General features: G+C 40.6%; 1 protein-coding gene across 1 annotated transcript in view; it reads left to right on the top strand.

Annotated features, from left to right (window-relative positions):
• The first annotated feature begins 307 nt into the window (after positions 1-307).
• LOC149845616 (ras-related protein RABC2a-like) overlaps positions 308-16,546 on the top strand; it is a 42,371-nt gene continuing 26,132 nt past the window's right edge. The window contains exons 1-3 of the mRNA XM_089997679.1: positions 308-443; positions 2,635-2,703; positions 12,882-12,947. Coding sequence (XP_089853805.1) covers positions 308-443; positions 2,635-2,703; positions 12,882-12,947 — 271 coding nt within the window. The remainder of the gene's footprint in view (positions 444-2,634; positions 2,704-12,881; positions 12,948-16,546) is intronic.

The raw sequence follows: 16,546 nt of genomic DNA, 5'->3' as shown, positions 1-16,546 counted from the left end.
GGATCCCGTCAACCAAAGCATCCATTTGTGTCCTGCTTTATGTTGCCGCCACACCCATCATCACGGCTGTTGGAAGCCTCCTTTGCTCTCTCTCTCTCTCTCATACTGTTCTTTATTCTTTTACCAGCAAAACATACAAAGAATAACGCTCCTGAAAGAAAAAAAAAGAAAGAGAAAGTAAAACATATTTTATTGCTGAAAACCAAACGAGATCTCGTTTTATTCATCACACGGAAGCAGCCCACCCTGTGTTAATATCACAACTATCCAATCAAAAGTATAAAGAGAAACCAAGAGGGTGGTGAAGATGGGTTCGGCCTCTGGGCATGGAAACTATGATTACTCGTTCAAGATTCTGCTGATTGGTGATTCAGGAGTTGGAAAGAGCAGTCTCCTCCTCAGCTTCACATCTCATTCCCTGGAGTCTCTCGCTCCCACCATCGGTATCTTGTCTGTTTCTCAACTCTTTCTTGTGGGTATCTTGGTTTGCTTTTGGTTAAGGATTGCAGAATATGACCTTGTTGGAAAGGATGAGAAATGGGTAACTCTTTTATTAAAGATATAAACTAAAATAAGTGCCGAGAATGGTTTTTTTTTTCTTTCCTTGTTATGTTTTTCTTTTTCTTAGCAAAAATGCATTTATTGATCTAGAATCACTGCATGTTGTATTCTTGCGTTGGCATTCTTAGTGCCATTGATTGGATGTGTCATGCATACAGGGATCATGAATTTTGAGTGGTGAGTCCAATTGAGTCTTTAAAGGGAAGAGGTGGGGAATCTTGCTAATATATGCCCATAAAAGATTGGGAGCAAAAGTAATTGGTGCATGCAGTGTGTAGGTGGTTAAGATTGTGCTGGCTGTGGATTCTGTGGGGTTGGATCTTTTAGCGTGCCATTTTTGAGAGGTTGTCACTGGAGAATTAGATGAGGTTCAATGCTACTAGCGCTTACTGAATAGGGGTGGAGTTGGACAGGCTTTGGTGTGATACTACCGATATCTTATGGCTCAACTACTTGGAATTTTGTGATTTTTTTTATTAAGGTGTCAATGATGATAGAAACCCTTTACTTTCCTATGGAGGTGAAAGCACCTTTCTAGAAGGATTTCATCAAGATTGTACTGTTAAAGGTTTTTTTTTTCGAGTGCTTGTCGCAACCTTGATTCTCATATATGTTAAAAAATCTACTTTCTTCGTGTGATTATATAAGATGGGAAGTTGCATAGCTATAAGGAAAGAAGGATTTTTTTTATAAATTTTGTAACATCTGTTTGGTAGTATCTCTTGGATAGGTAGTGTGGGGTTCTATCTTCAAGGGGAGTCTTGATGTTTCCTAGATTTGCAAGATAAACTCTATGAAGCTGAACTATAATACCTTTGAAAGTGAATGCAATAATTGGGGTTAGGGTAGTGTGTGCCTTTCTGTAACTTGGGTGGAAATTTTGGCCTTAGTGGAAGGTTAACTTGGTCCTGGGATATTTTTCTTGCATTAGACATTTATGTCCACTCGTTTCAACAGACTTTAGCAGATGCTATTGGTGATAGATACTTTAAATTTGACTGGGCATGCAATTTGTCCTCTTGTATGTACTGCTAGAAGGAAAGCTGATAGTTCCTATCGTAGGTTTGTGATGCTACCTTGTGTACCTTAGCATACAGATGCATCCTTTCTTTATAAGGACATTGTGCTTTTTCATGTCAGCTTATTTGTTTGAGGATTTCTTGTACCCATGTTATAGTATGTTGTCTGTTTGAAGAAATGAAGGAGCTCACTTTTGACATTATGCCTTTTCATGTCAGCTTATTTGTTTGAGGTTTTCTTGTACCCATGTTGTAGTATGTAGTCTGAAGAAATTAAGGAGCTCACATTTTTTTTTCAATAATGTTTTTGTCATAAATGAGTAACATACCAATCTTCAGTGTTAACTTTGTATATTGTGCATACTTTCTTGTCAACATTCCTTTTCTCTCCCCTCTTAAAGTTAGTTTTGTACCTCAAGATCTCAAGTAATTGTAGGCTGAGAAATGGATCCATGCCCAAGAGCATGCAAAAAAGTACATACTTTGCTGTACAATCTTTCTGTTATCTTTAAACGATGCCTTACAATGTCAATGTACAAATTTGCATGTTGCCCACCGCATTGGCATGCTTGCTTGCTTGCTGCATATGGGTTTGTTCACATCACACATGGAAATTATGTATTTAGAGAAGAATGAAGTGCTTAGTACTGCATTTTGAGGATTTTGCTAATGCAACAATTATGGTGGTGACTATGAGAACCGGTTATAGGCAATCCTTAAATGTTACAGTTGTCGATGAAACTGATTGTGATGGAAGTGTTCACGAGTGTTATTTTAAGGGCTGTTGCTAGAGTTTTTTTTTTAATGAGTAGAAAGTAGAAACTAATGTTCAGGAATATTGGAGAAAGAAAATTTAAATTCACAAAACAAAAATTTGAGGATATATATGTGCTTTTTTTCCTGATTTTTTTGCAATTTTCTATTTTCTTCAGGAGGGATTTTTTTTTATTAATATGTCAGATATAACTTATTATGCTGTCCTACCTCCTATTTTTTTATTGATAGTGTTCTTTCTTGTGAAAGAGTAATTTTGGATGCTATATGTGACTTGTAGGAGTTGACTTCAAGATCAAGCAGCTTGCTGTTGGGGGAAAAAAACTGAAGCTTACAATTTGGGACACTGGTAAAATTGTGTCCTTTGATAGTATATAAATTGTTGGAATTGCGAGTTTTCTTATTTTGAAGCTTGTTTGCCAATTATTAGATTTATTATCAGCATTCTGGATCTACATGAACTTGTAGGTTTTATATCGATCTCTGTACATTTTTGTTAAAAATATAATGTCTGCCAAATTCATCTGCATACTTCAATTATCTTTAGTTATGTGCGTGATTCATTAATAATGTTTGAACTGGTTGCTTCTCTCTTGCCTTTTATGGTACTTATAACTGTAAGAGTTTTTCACAGTTTTTCCATGATATTTCTTAGAAGGCATTTCACCCTCCTGATTTTAGTTATAAAAGTTATCCAACGTTTTGAAGATAGGCAAGAATAGATGATATGAGCCAAGATCACTTGTGTAAGACTCGTGAATTAAAAAAAATGTTTTGGATCCAGGTTAGATTCGATCGGATCCAATCCGGGTCCACACACCCGCTTCCCGTTTGTCGCATAGCCCATCGAGCTAAGCTCGGCTAGAACCGAGCTCAGCTCGGTCTCCGCTTTCAGACCGAGCCGGCTCAGTCGAGTTTTTCTACCTGCCTCTTGTATCGAGCCCGGCTTGGTCCGGTCGGCTCGAACTGGGTTCGTGTTCGACCCCAGTTACTCGTTAAATTAAAATGGTTACATCATTTTTTTTGCAGCGCAATATATATATATACTTTTAACTCAAGGACACAGTTTTGCGTATTTTTGTCCATTTAAATTTTATGTCATTTACTTTGCCGCCGCACTGTTATGTGCAGAGACTATTGCTTACGCAATTTATTTAGCTGATGTACGGTTTCGTACATCATGCACTGCTTACACCGTTTATTTAGCCAATATACAGTTTCGTACATCGTGTATCGCTTATGCAGTTTATTTAGCTTGATGTGTGGTTTCGCACATCGAGTCATGCTTTATATCATTTACATTGCCGCTGCGCTCTAATGTGCAGAGGCCTATGCTTTGATATATATATATATATTATATATACATATATATAACTTTGTAAAGTATGCAGTTTTCCGTACTCCTGCTTACTTTGAATTACGCTTGCATTTAAAGATGCAGATTTGTGCATACTCGCCAAGTCTTTAAAGAAAAAGGGGATTTCACATGCGAGATTCCAAAGCTTGTAATATTCATTGTTTCGAAAAGCAAAAATGAATATTTGGTGTTTGCATATTCGCAACCAAGTATTTTCCTCAACCCTACGTAACGAAAGGGCATCGACTACGTAGCCCTAGGTGGTATATATGTTCGGTCTTTCGTTTTGGTATCCGAAATGACTCAGATATTCTTGGCCTAATGCATGAAACATTAAAGAAACAAATATCCCTCACATCGTAGTGGTACTATCAAACATGCACGGCATGTTAGTACTACGATAATTGGATGAGAGGTTTATGGTAACCTCGTAGCGTGAAAATGCACAATGATCTAAAGAAAATAACATAAATGGTGATGATCGCCTTCATAGTCAAGTTGCTCGATTTGGTTTAAAAGACCGGAGCATGTAGAATGTGTCGTCAGTTAAAATAGAACCTTACATACCCATTCGTGTCTTTGGTTCCGTCAAGGGAGATGATGGGATTGTACAAAAACTCCAATGGACAGATTGTTAACAACTACGCTCCTCGAGTAGCAATTGACTCGGTGTCCCCGATCATCGGAGTTAGGGGACGAAGCTACCAAAAATTATCCTAGGTGGTAGATGGCATGGACTTCTGCAGAAGTTGGATGCATCCCTTGCTACGAATGCTTCTGGGGAATTCTCTCTCGGTCACTGGCTGTCCCTTTAGGAACAGGCTCAACTAGTTGTCTAGGGTATAAAAATGCATAAAATAAGAGACCCCCGGGCAGTCTCAGTTGTTTTTATGTTCTCTCCTATACGTATCCTTAGGACAGTTAATATTGAAACAAGATTATCATGCTCATTTTGCTTATTCTGAACTGCACATCACGAAAGGAACAACGTATATGTTAGTTTTGTTTTTAATTTTGATATCTATGCACCTACCAGATTTTTATAAGTCTGGCCCGTTTCATAGGTATAGGTAATGATTAGGTCGGTACGACAAATGATGGCACAATGACATAATGATATCAAGATGAAACTCTTTCCCTAATGTTTTGCTCCTTAGGACATTTTTATAATTTGGTATAAGGGTTTATTTAAAATTCTACCTTTTGTATAAACTTTAATTATTAAAACCTCATTTTGAATGTAATTGGTTTCAATGAATGTACGGAGTTACAAATCTGTTGTGTAAAAGAAAGTTCGCCTGTAATGCGCCCAAGGTCCGTTGACTTGTCATTTCAAACACCATTTTTCGTTAAGCTGCTATTTTAAACTCTGAAAAGGATTGATTACAAAACTTTGCAAAATTTTCTTAAAAAGTAAGACAAGTCACCTGTACGCAAGGAAGACAATATGAAACCAAAACTAGAGCAAGAAATATTATGCTAGCATGATAAATAGTAATTCAGCTACACTAACACGAGCAGTTAACTACACAGAATATAATCTATTTCTAGCATAGATAATTGATTCCATAAGCGGAGAACAATTAACTAAAGCAATTCACTAACACAGGATATAAGCATACATAATATGAGTTCATTAATTTCAAAAATGCATAATCAAGCAAATATTGTGAGCAGGATAATCTTTGTTTCGATATTAGTTGTCTTGTAGGTACGCACATACGTGAAACGTCGAAACAATCGAGACTGATCTGGGGGTTGATTATGCTATGTATTTTATGATACCTCGAATAGTTAGCTGAGTCTGCTCTTAAGGGGACGGTCAGTGATCAAGAGAGGATTCCTCAAAGGCATTTGTGGCCACGGATGCATCTTACTTCTGCAACAGTCCATGGAATCTACCACCTAGGATAATTTCTGGTAGTCCTGTCCCTTAACTTCGATGACTAGGGACACCAAGTCATTTGTCGAGAGGTGGTTGTTAACAACTTGTCCATCGGAGTTTTTATACCAATCCATCCTCTCCCTTGATTGAAACAAGAGGCGAATGGGCGCGTCAGAGGTTACTTAACTGACACCTCATCCTACATGCTCTGGTCTTTCAGACCCATTCGAGCATCTTGCCTGTGAAGGCGAATCATCACCGTTTTATGTGATTTCAACAAGGTGCTCATTGCACGTTTCGAGGTTACCATCGACCTCTCATCGTAGTACAAACATGTCGTATATGTCTAAAGGTACGACTATGATGATAGGGGCATGGGTTTCTCAAAAGATAACCCAACACAAAGTTTCACAAGTACATGCAATAAGAACTTTAAAATTTAACATGCTTAGTCTTGCGAAACAGGAAACAACATGCATGATTTAGAATCTCCAAGAAATGTTTTTCCCAAGTGTACCAACTTGAGGGGAAGTTAGTTGCCCATTTGCAACCCACATCTTTTAGCTTTGCTTTGCAAGACTGTGAACTCGAGAAGCTGGGGTCTGTGCAAGGAAACCTCTGCTCGAGACCGTAGCGCCTGTACGCAAATTTACATCTTTTTCGAAAATAGCAAAAATGGTACGCATGCTTGTGCGGCCTGTGAGACTTGCATTTAAGGAGTAACAAGTACCCTAAAATGTAAGTCTGCGCTCTAAGTGCGCAGCAAGGAAAAACAAGAGCAGAAATGCGAAAGCAATAGCCTGTGCACATAAAATGCGTCGGCAAAGCAAGTGCAAAATAGTAAATGCAGAGACGAGCCTGTGCACTAGAGCGCGGCGGCAATGTAAGCAGGAAAGACAAAAAAGCAGTAAAGAACGGAAAGTAACTGCAAAAATAAAAGCCTGTGCACATCAAGCGCAACGACAAAGAAAATACAGGAACAGTAAAGACAAAAAGCAGTAAAGACAGAAAAGTAGATACAAAAATAAAAGCATGTGCACATCAAGCGTGGCGACAAAAGAAAACATTTAAGACAGGAAAATATGAAGGACAAGGATCACGAAACCGCGTCGTTGAGTTAAAGGTGTACGTATATAGATACATGTATACATATATATTGTCCTTTGTCCTTTCTTTTTCCATTTTAAATTTTAATTTTAGTTGCTTTATTTTAGTTCGTCCATTGTCCTTTGTGCAACTTTTCCTTACCTTGAGGAGTCACAACGTTGTGTATGTCTCCAAGTGTAAGTAATGTACGCCTTGGGCCGCGGGGCGCGAGCGGGCTCCGTTGCGCAAGCTGCAAAAAGTTAAAACATTAGTATGATATGCGAAGGGAGAAAAAGAAGGGGCATGGGCGCAACCCCTGCCGGTCGATCATTAGAGAGGGAATCTGCAAAAGAGTCACGGGCAAGGGGGCATGCCCTTGCCGACCTGTTGAAGAAGAGTAGGGGGCAGGCCCTCCCTCCGGTAAAAGGGATAAAGAGAGGGTGGCGTGTCCTCCCTTGCAAATAGGAGGCGATAGGGGGTGAAGCCCTTGTCGGTCAAGGGGTCCGGAAGAGGCAGGAACGAGCCCCTCTGTCCGTCGGACAAACCCAAGGAGGTAGGGAGGGGCTCGACCCCTCCCCTTCATACAAAGAAGGCAGGGAGGGGCTCGACCCCTCCCTTGCGAAGACAGTAAACAGGGAGGTTGGGAAGGGGCTCGACCCCCTTCCTTGCCAACCCAATGAGAGAGAGAGAGAGAGAGAGAGAGAGAGAGAGAGAGAGAGAGAGAGAGACGATAGGGTGGGTGGGCGAGCGCCGACATCAACAATCCGGCGAGGTCACCAGAGGGAGAAACGGGGTCAGTCGACGTCGGGCGCTTGGTGAGGTTGCTGGAGGAGGAGAGCAGCGAGAGAGAAGAGAGAGCGGGTGAGAGAAGAGGGGAACAATAGCTAGGCTACCGGCGGCAAGTGGCCGGACGCGATGTGGGGTCGCCGGCGAGCTGCAGGGGATGGAGGACGGAGGGGGGCGTTGGGCGAAATAAGGGAAGAGAGAGAGAGAGCGGCGAAATGGGAGAGAGGGGTTTTCTCGAATGAGAAAACCCTACCCCCCTTTGCTGCTTAAATAAGCAGGGGGGGAGGGGGTGTTATCGGGTACCCGGGTTCGGGTCGGATCCGGATCCGAATCCGACCCGGGTCTGATATACATTTTTTTCTCGAAAATTCTTGGGTCTTACATTCGGCTATCTTATTTGTACTCATGTTAGTATTCTTTGATGGACTATATGTGTCTCTGTGTGAACTACCCCCATGCATCAGTGGGGTGGTTGTGCGGGTGCTAAGATGAAGGCACCAGATCAAACCCCACTGGCGCACGGGTTTGTCCATAGCTTTTAGAGGTGGGCAACGTAAGGCAGTGTGGTCGTGGGGCCCCACCTGGGGTTTTCCTCGCTTCGGCAAAGGTTCCTTGTCATAAAAAAAAACTATGCACATGCGTACATGTCGCTGCACAGGCATTTATTCTTGTATAACAGATGAAAATGATTGTCTATGTATATGGTTTGGGATCAGGGCAAGCTAACAAAACAAAGTGCATCAAGTTCATGACTTCAAAGCCAACTTGTGACTCAGTTGGGTCAGCCCAGTGAGTTGATTATTTTTTGAAAACCTGGTCAGCCTACTCTGTCAACCTGATTTGGCACAGATCCAAGCCAAATTAGATGAGTCATGAGTTGACCCACTGGGTCATATAACCTTTTTTTCTTCTTTGTAATCATTTATTTTGTACCCTTTTCACCTGTTTCTACGTGACACTTGCTTCTTCCTATTTAGTGCATTCTCATGATGTTGGAAACATAAAAATGAATCTTCATTAATGAAATAGGTGGATCACATCCTTTCTGACTAAAACATTGAACCAATATTTTGATATCCTTGGATGATGTGAAAATATGGCAGCATATAAAAGTGTCTAAGAAACTAAAAAATAAAATCTGTCCTCATGCCTCTATATGAAGGTAATGTGAACTCTATTTTCCCCTTAAAGTTATTATTCAATTAGAAATTTTGTAAGTTTGATAAAATGCAAATAACCGGGGATGGTAAAAAAGGGGATGGTAAAAGAGTTGACTGTTTGATAACCTGAAGGAACAAATGTAACGCCCCAAAATTTCAACTTGTAAATTTTGAAATCATTTAGAGAAAACCTTTCAAAGTTCAAGATTTTGATCTTTAAAATCGACAGCGGAAGCCATTTTCTTTTAGAGAGAAAAAACAAGTTAAACAATTATGGGAACGTTAGCTTACAAACCAATCTTACTTACAGAGAATAGCTAGGATGCCAACAGAAAGAGGGTGATCTCGAGCCATGTTGCATCGCGCCATCGGCTGTCTGTAAAGTCCTAGTGGTGAGTAGACACTAGTAGGTGCACAAATAGATAATGTAGAATAAATAAAGTAGGATATCACAAGATAAGCAATTTATTCCATTGAAAGCAGTAATAGCATTTGTAATTTGCGAGAAATTAAATTTGAGCACTAAAGACATTTAACATGCATTAAGAAACAAATTATACATTCACCAACATTTAACAGTTAAGAGAACAAGTAAATATGCATGATCTAATGCATAACAGGAGTATGCATGATTTCAATGCACATGTATGGACACATTATTATCTTTAGTCAAGTCTTCTTTTCCATATGCATGTTCCTATTAAATGCACACAATTTAAGTTTCTTTTTTTAATTACCGTTGCCCGCGAATACACCAAACGGGTAAAATCCCTGAGGTCAAGTTAGGTTCCCAGGGTAGCTTAACATACAAGTTGTGATTTATTACTGGGTTTCAAACTTAGTCCTTGACCGATATCAGGAAACAACACCATCCATCGGAACATTGGAAATCAGCATCCAATGTCGGGGACACCATGAAAATCAGCATCTACTGGCGCTACTTTCTTGGTATACCAAAACAACAGCTGTGTCTACACACCACCCCTAGGCAAAATGACAGACTTTCCCTAAAGTCGTAGCCAGGAGAAGAACCTCAATATCGGGTTCAGGGGCAGCAACAACGCATACGGGGTTTTAGTATCCTCACGACCCCCAAACCGCTAAGCCCAAGATTACCTTTCCATAGAAGGAACATCAAGTGAACGTTAATTGACTATTCTATTTCTTATTTTATTGTTAATATTAATTTCATAAATTTGCAAATCAACATGCAAACATAAGTTCGCAAATCAGCATGCGCAACTCATCACGGTCTACCACCCGTGGCAATAATAGAATAATGCAATTAAAACCACAATACCAAATATGACTTTTGCAATGCAAAAACAAGTACAACAATGAGCACACCGGCTCAAGGCATCCCACAACCTATGATGATCTATCTTGATCATCCATTCATTCATATGTAAACAATCTTAAGGAACATGCCAATGCATTCTGTTCATATCACATGCCTTTCGATGCATCATCATGAATGCCAATTTAGAGATGTGCACAAAATAATAATATTCATATACATGTATTCATTATTACAATGCATGCTTCCATATAATCATGCCAAATGCATGCTTCCATTTATGAGCCAATTCAATTAAACATGTGAACCAATACATGATTTTATTCATGAATCGTACAACTGAACATGTGAACACTCATGCCACTGATTACATGCAAGACATGATAATTTTAGGTCTTTACATACATAAGAAACAACTATGCATTAATACCATAAACATGAATGTCATAAACAACCTAGAGATATGTGCAATGCCATATTCTCTTGCTTGCATAAAACCAAGTGTAATCCAATTAATACATGCAAACACTCATTTAATGCTCATTGCACACTTCCCTTCATTAAGTATACTCATGTCAATTGCACACTTGCATTGCATACACATATCCACATTAAGGCGTAATTTCTTTAAGTGTTCATATACTTGCCAATGTATAAGTAAACGAGTAAAGCAAGTAAAGGAAATTAATGGCAGAAAACTAACTGCAGAACTAATCTATGATGCATAATATGGCAACTATAGGAAGCATGTAATAAAGACAAGTAAAGAACACAAGTCATATGAGTATCATCTGTCATTATCTCAGTTTCCTAAATCTTTATTTAATTCATCCAAAGTCCTCGTGCGACTTTTCCCTACCTCGGGAGGTTGCGTCGCTGCGTGTGCCTACTAGTGTAGGTGATGCGGAGCTCGAGCCGTAGAGCACGAACGGGATCCATCGCGCGAACTGAAAAGGTAAAAGTACTTAGCATGATATAGCTATAATAGTGTTCGGAAAGGGGCAGGGGTATAACCCCTGCACACCACTTTGATGGCAACAAAAAAGGAAAGGGGGTAAAAAGGAAAGGGGACAGGGGCGCTGCCCGTGCCCGCAACAAGGGCAGGGGCAGCGTTTCCCTGCCAGCCTAAGGAGAACAAAGGGAAGGCGGCAGGGGGTGCACCCCTGCCTTCAGAAACATAACAGAGGCGAGGGACTACGCCCCTGCCTACTGGGAACAGACGACAGCAGGGGCGTGCTCCTGCCTGCCGAGAGACCAAAGGCAGCAAGGGCGATGTCCCTGCTTGATGGGAAGATCTGCGGCAACAAGGGCATGCCCCTGCTTGCCGGGAAGACAAATGGCAGCAGGGGTGTGCCCCTCCAGGAAGAACCACGGTAGCAGGGGTGTGCCCCTGCCTACCGGTTAGACCCACGGCAACAGGGGCATACCCCTGCATGTCAGGAAGAGCCACGGCAGCAAGGGTGTGCCTCTGCCAGCCGGGAAGACCCACGGCAGCAGGGGCGTGCCCCTGCTTGCCAAGAAGCAAACAGTAGCAGGGGCGACTGTCCCTGCCGAAGCCATGAACAGGCGAGCGAGAGAGAGAGAGAGAGAGCACGACAGGGGCCGCCGGCCTCCTACCGCCCACCTGGCGATCACAGAGAGAGAGAGAGAGAGGGGAGGCACGATAAGGGGCCGCTGGCCTCCTGCCGTCCTCCCGACGATTGCAGAGAGGGAGGGGAGGTGCGACAGGGGGGCGTCGACCTCCTGCTGTCCTCCCGACGCACGCAGAGGGAGAGGGGAGGCGCGACAGGGGGCTGTCGGCCTCCCATCATACACAGAGAGAAAAGGGGAGGTGCGGGGAGGGAGGAGAAAACAAAGGGAGAAAGAGAAAAAGACAGGTAGAGAGAGATAGCGACTTACCTGCGAGGGCCGACGTCGTTGCTCGGAGGTGCAGCAGGGAGGGCGTCGTCGAGGTACGCCGGCGATGGCGGAGGCGGCGTTGATCAAAACAAGAGGGAGGAGGAGGCATCGGACGCGGGGTTGTCTGCGCTGGGTAAGTCGGACGAAAGGAAGCGAGCGTCTGGCTCGCTGGGGGTTGCAGAGAGGAGGTCACCGGAAGTGGGAGCTTGGAGGGCGCAAGTTGAGAGCCCTTCCTCTCCTCTGCACAATTTAAAAGGGGCATGGGGGGCGTTAATCGGGGAAACCCTTAAGGTGTTTCCCTTTTTAGCAGAGTGGGGAAACAAAAGGCCGCGGCCACGTGAACGTAACAGAAAAGAAAAAAAAATTCTTAAAGGGAAAACCCTTAGGGTTTTCCCTGGACGCGGTTCGGATCCGACTCGGGCCCAATGTTTTTTTTTTTGTAAAAAGTGTGGGTTTTACAACAAGTGCCACATTAGAGAGTTTTGGTAACATATAATTATCAATTTGTTTTTTCCCAGCCTTATGGAGTACTTGTAAGTCAGGCCCAGAGTTACCGAAAGCGCCTAGGTAAAAGGGGAAGCACGCTTCAGAAGCGCGAAACGTCGCGCTTCCGAAGTGTGAGGGGATGTGTCCCCCTTTTTTGGGAAGCGCACTTCCCCCTCGCTTCCCCATTTTTTCCATTTTTTCGCTTCCCCCTCACTTCTGGTTCGCTTCCTAGGTCGCTTCCGAAACGGTTCGGAATTTTCTTCTAAGTAGTCCCACGCTTCCCCGCTTCCTAAATTTTTGAAAGTGCCTCGCTTCCCGCTCCCACTTCGCCTCCCGCTCCCGCTTCCTCGACTGGTAACTCTGGTCAGGCCGCAGGGTCACATAGATGTCCACGAGTTCCATGCACTCTCATGCACTAGGAAGTAAAGCGATCACTCCTAGTTCCTATCCTGATAGCAGAACAATCTAAATATTATGTGATGCAACAGTAGGTGAATCATGATGGTTTATTTTGTGCTCATGAAACTGTTAAAATATTCTCATTGTATGCCTTCCACCTTATTTTATGTAGCTGGACAGGAGCGATTCAGGACATTGACTAGTTCTTACTACAGAGGTGCACAAGGGATCATTCTTGGTATGTTCTATTCCCTCTAGGATTTTCAGGGTCTCTAATTGTTTTTCCTTTGGACTTTTTTTTTCTGCCGTCTATATAAAATTCCCAGTTGTATGCCCTTTCTTTGATTCATCTGTAAAGAATTTGGTCTATACACTATAATTCTTGTCAAGTGAATAACTGCGGATCTTGTTTGTGGTAAACTTCTAATGGATTAATTTAATACTTGACTTCTCTGTTCCTGGGATGTTAAACAAGAAAAATTGTTGATATATTTCTATGTACTCGTCATGGAAAATTTTGTAGACTTGAGTATCTGAACATAATTCAGTTGAAGTGAAGCTATGTAGGTTGCCTGTTGATTGAGTGGATGAAATTTCGGTTAATTTCATCCACTGGATATTTTATTATGTACTCAACATCATGGAAAATTTTGTAGGATTGAGTAACTGAAAATAATTTAGTTAAAATGAAATTATGTATGATTCCTGTTGATTAAATGGATGAAATGTGGGCCATCATGGGGTAAGACCTCATGTTACACAAAAACAGAAGTGGCAATGTTATTTCATATGAGAAAACAACAATCTTCATCAAGATCTGAAAGGAAAAAATGAGACTACAATGTAAAGGGGTTGATGTGAGTGGCTGCAAATTCCCAACTAAACACAGTTTCTTCATTTTGTATAGCCAATCCATGCAGCTAGGCTGAAAACAGGTCAAAGAATTGCTGAACTTACCGGATGTAAGTGTGCCAGATCTGTCAGTAGAAAAATTGTCTAGACTCTGGAGGAGGTGCATATGATGTGACCATGACTTTGATCTGTATTCAGATGAGAAAAATGATAGACATGAAACAGACTGACACACCCTTTTCTTTTTATTTGTTGATAATGGAAAATTTGGCCCAGATGTGCTGGTTGCAACAATTTTGGGTTAGCATTAGCAATCTCTGGAGGATGGTCTTTCTCAATGTGGTGTATAGCATGAAAAATGATTTGATATAAGAGAGGGCACCTCCATTCCCACCCACTGTTCAAGCTCTTGCAGGTGACACAGGTTGAATTAGAAAGATTTTCCTGTCATTTAATTGGGTGTAGCAAGTCCACCCTTCTACAGGATATATGATACATATTTTCTACTTGGGTTGGATTGTTGGCCTCTAGGAAAGAACTCTATACCATATCCATCTTTGAGTCTGTTGACACAAGGACATGCCGAAACAAGTGAATCACTAAATCTAAACATCCTTCCTGAGGTAGATATTTTTGTAGCCATGGTATTAGGAGTCCACAATCTGCCAATTTCTATCCTTAGTGCAAGAACCAATCAGTCAAGGCTTTTTTAACAGAAATAATTTTAGACATTTTTGTCAACTTTGGAGAGCAATGTTTTTTCGGTCCTTGATAGTCCAACTGAAAGTACTTTGTGATCATGAAAATGACGACTTAATGGTTTGGAATATTAACTTTATCAGATTTTTTTTCAAAACATTTTTTTATTGAATTATAGATAAATAACTTTCTAAGAATTTCTTTATAAAATGAAAGCATTTTGAATGCATGCTGCAGTACTGCATGATCTCATCAAGCAGGTTCTTGAGATAGCTTGAATTTGGTGTAACCTTTTCTAACTAATTTCCTGAATTTAATGATATTAATAAATCAAATTGAAATGATATACAAGTGATTTCAAACAACTCTTTTCTTGTTTTAGGTCAGCTTGGATCTTTGATGTGACTGTTTAATTCACTATTAAGATGGCCTGTAGGAACACATATCTGAGACAGAGATCACTTGATCACATGTTATCCATTTTGATTTGTGGCCAAATGGATTGCATTATGTGTTTATGTTGAGTGAGGATGTGACTTGCTTGGTCAGTGTGATCAATGAACGCACACAGATGGTTGATTTTTAGTCCTGTATTTTACCCCTCTGTTGGTATTCTTAGCAGAGGATTTCAAAGAATAGCTTTCTCATGTTCCCATTGGCTCTCTCCATGTGGTACACATGTTTGCATGAGCACATATATGTGTACAGAGATGCATATACCATGTTGCAAAAATACAATGCAAATATGTATGTATATTGCATAGTACTACTATATTTCTGTAACACTAAAATAGCCATTATGCAAAAAGATGAAAGTACATATCAATGTATATTTTGTAGTATCATATTAAATTATCTTGTATCTGTGCATAAAAAAAGGTCATTATGCAAAAAGATGATGGTTTTCTCTGCCAAAAATTTTGATTGTTAGAGATCTCTATTTATATATGAAGAGGCCAAGACAATTGAGTGCTGTCTTTTCTGTATAGGAAGGAAAAGAAAAGAAGATAGGGAAACTTTTAACTTTTTGGGCTAATCTTTTGTTGCTATATACTGTTTAGATATGGTCATTTGAATCTTCTCTAGTAGCCCCAGGCTTGCTTCCTGGTGAAAAACATTTTTGCCATGTATAATTCTCTGTACTTCCTACAATGGTTCTGCAATGTTTACTGCAGGATGTTGTAGGACGGTAAACCTGTAATCTTTTTTAACATTTTATGTTTCCTATTTGTTACTACCCATTTTTCTTGCCTGCTCTTCTGATATTTCTTTAGATGTTTGCTTCCTATCCTGGCAATCCAGGGCTTCCCACTTGTGATAAGTCTCAACCAAATAACCATCCTTATCTTTTTGGGCAACTACCCATGAAAACTTTGGTGGATAGATTGTAATTTGAAGGTTTTATTTACATTTGTTTCTTAATATATTAATTTCCCCTATTATTATGGAGTCTCTGCCTTAAAAATTAAGGTGCATATCCTAGATCCCTTGTTTCAACTTTCAACTGTTTCTCATGCCAATTTTGTCTTGCTTTGCATTCAGAAAAAGTGCTGATAAGCTTCACTATTTTGTGAATTAAGAGTTAAGATAGGGATGCAGCTATTCTTGAGGGCTACTATTTTAATAATAATAAACAAATTCACCTGTTCCCTATGTAACACGGACTCTTCTAACAGGGCACCACACCCGCGCGTCGCACCCACACCCATGTAGGTGCAACACTTGGACACGGCTTCCTTTGTGTCAAGTGAAGTCAACCACACTGAGGTCCATTTCTGTTCAAAAGTAGATTCAATTAACCCTATCCAAGTCCAGTTTTATCTATATTATATATATAAATACATAAATACACACACATACATGTAGTGATAACTTGAAACTGTAAAAAATTATATATATGCCCTCCCCGCACCCCCGCACCCAAGTTTTTTTAAAGTGCTGCATCGCCACATCCGCACCCATATCTGCATCCACATCTATGTGATGTAGCCTGTTCCTGATTCTCATATGGTTCTCCTGTTTGGGTGTTTTATCCATGCCGTGGTGAAAAATTCTTTATGATATCTTCATGACACAAATGCATACACATGCTAATACACGATCTTCAGTTAAAATGTAAATATGTCATACACAGATTTGCAACATCTTTTGACATTAATTGCCATGGTGATGGCGTAAAGCAGTATGGGATAGTTTAAACTTTCTTCAATCAATTAATGTAAGGTGTTTTGCATCCATCTTTTTTGTTTTCTATATTTGGTATTTTATTTTCTGCTTACTATGTAT

Source organism: Nuphar pumila, chromosome 2, assembly GCF_984573655.1.
Source record: "Nuphar pumila chromosome 2, dmNupPumi1.hap1.1, whole genome shotgun sequence".
Taxonomy (NCBI): domain Eukaryota; kingdom Viridiplantae; phylum Streptophyta; class Magnoliopsida; order Nymphaeales; family Nymphaeaceae; genus Nuphar; species Nuphar pumila.
Note: the sequence above shows the minus strand (reverse complement) of the source record. Positions and strands in the feature narration are given on the sequence as shown.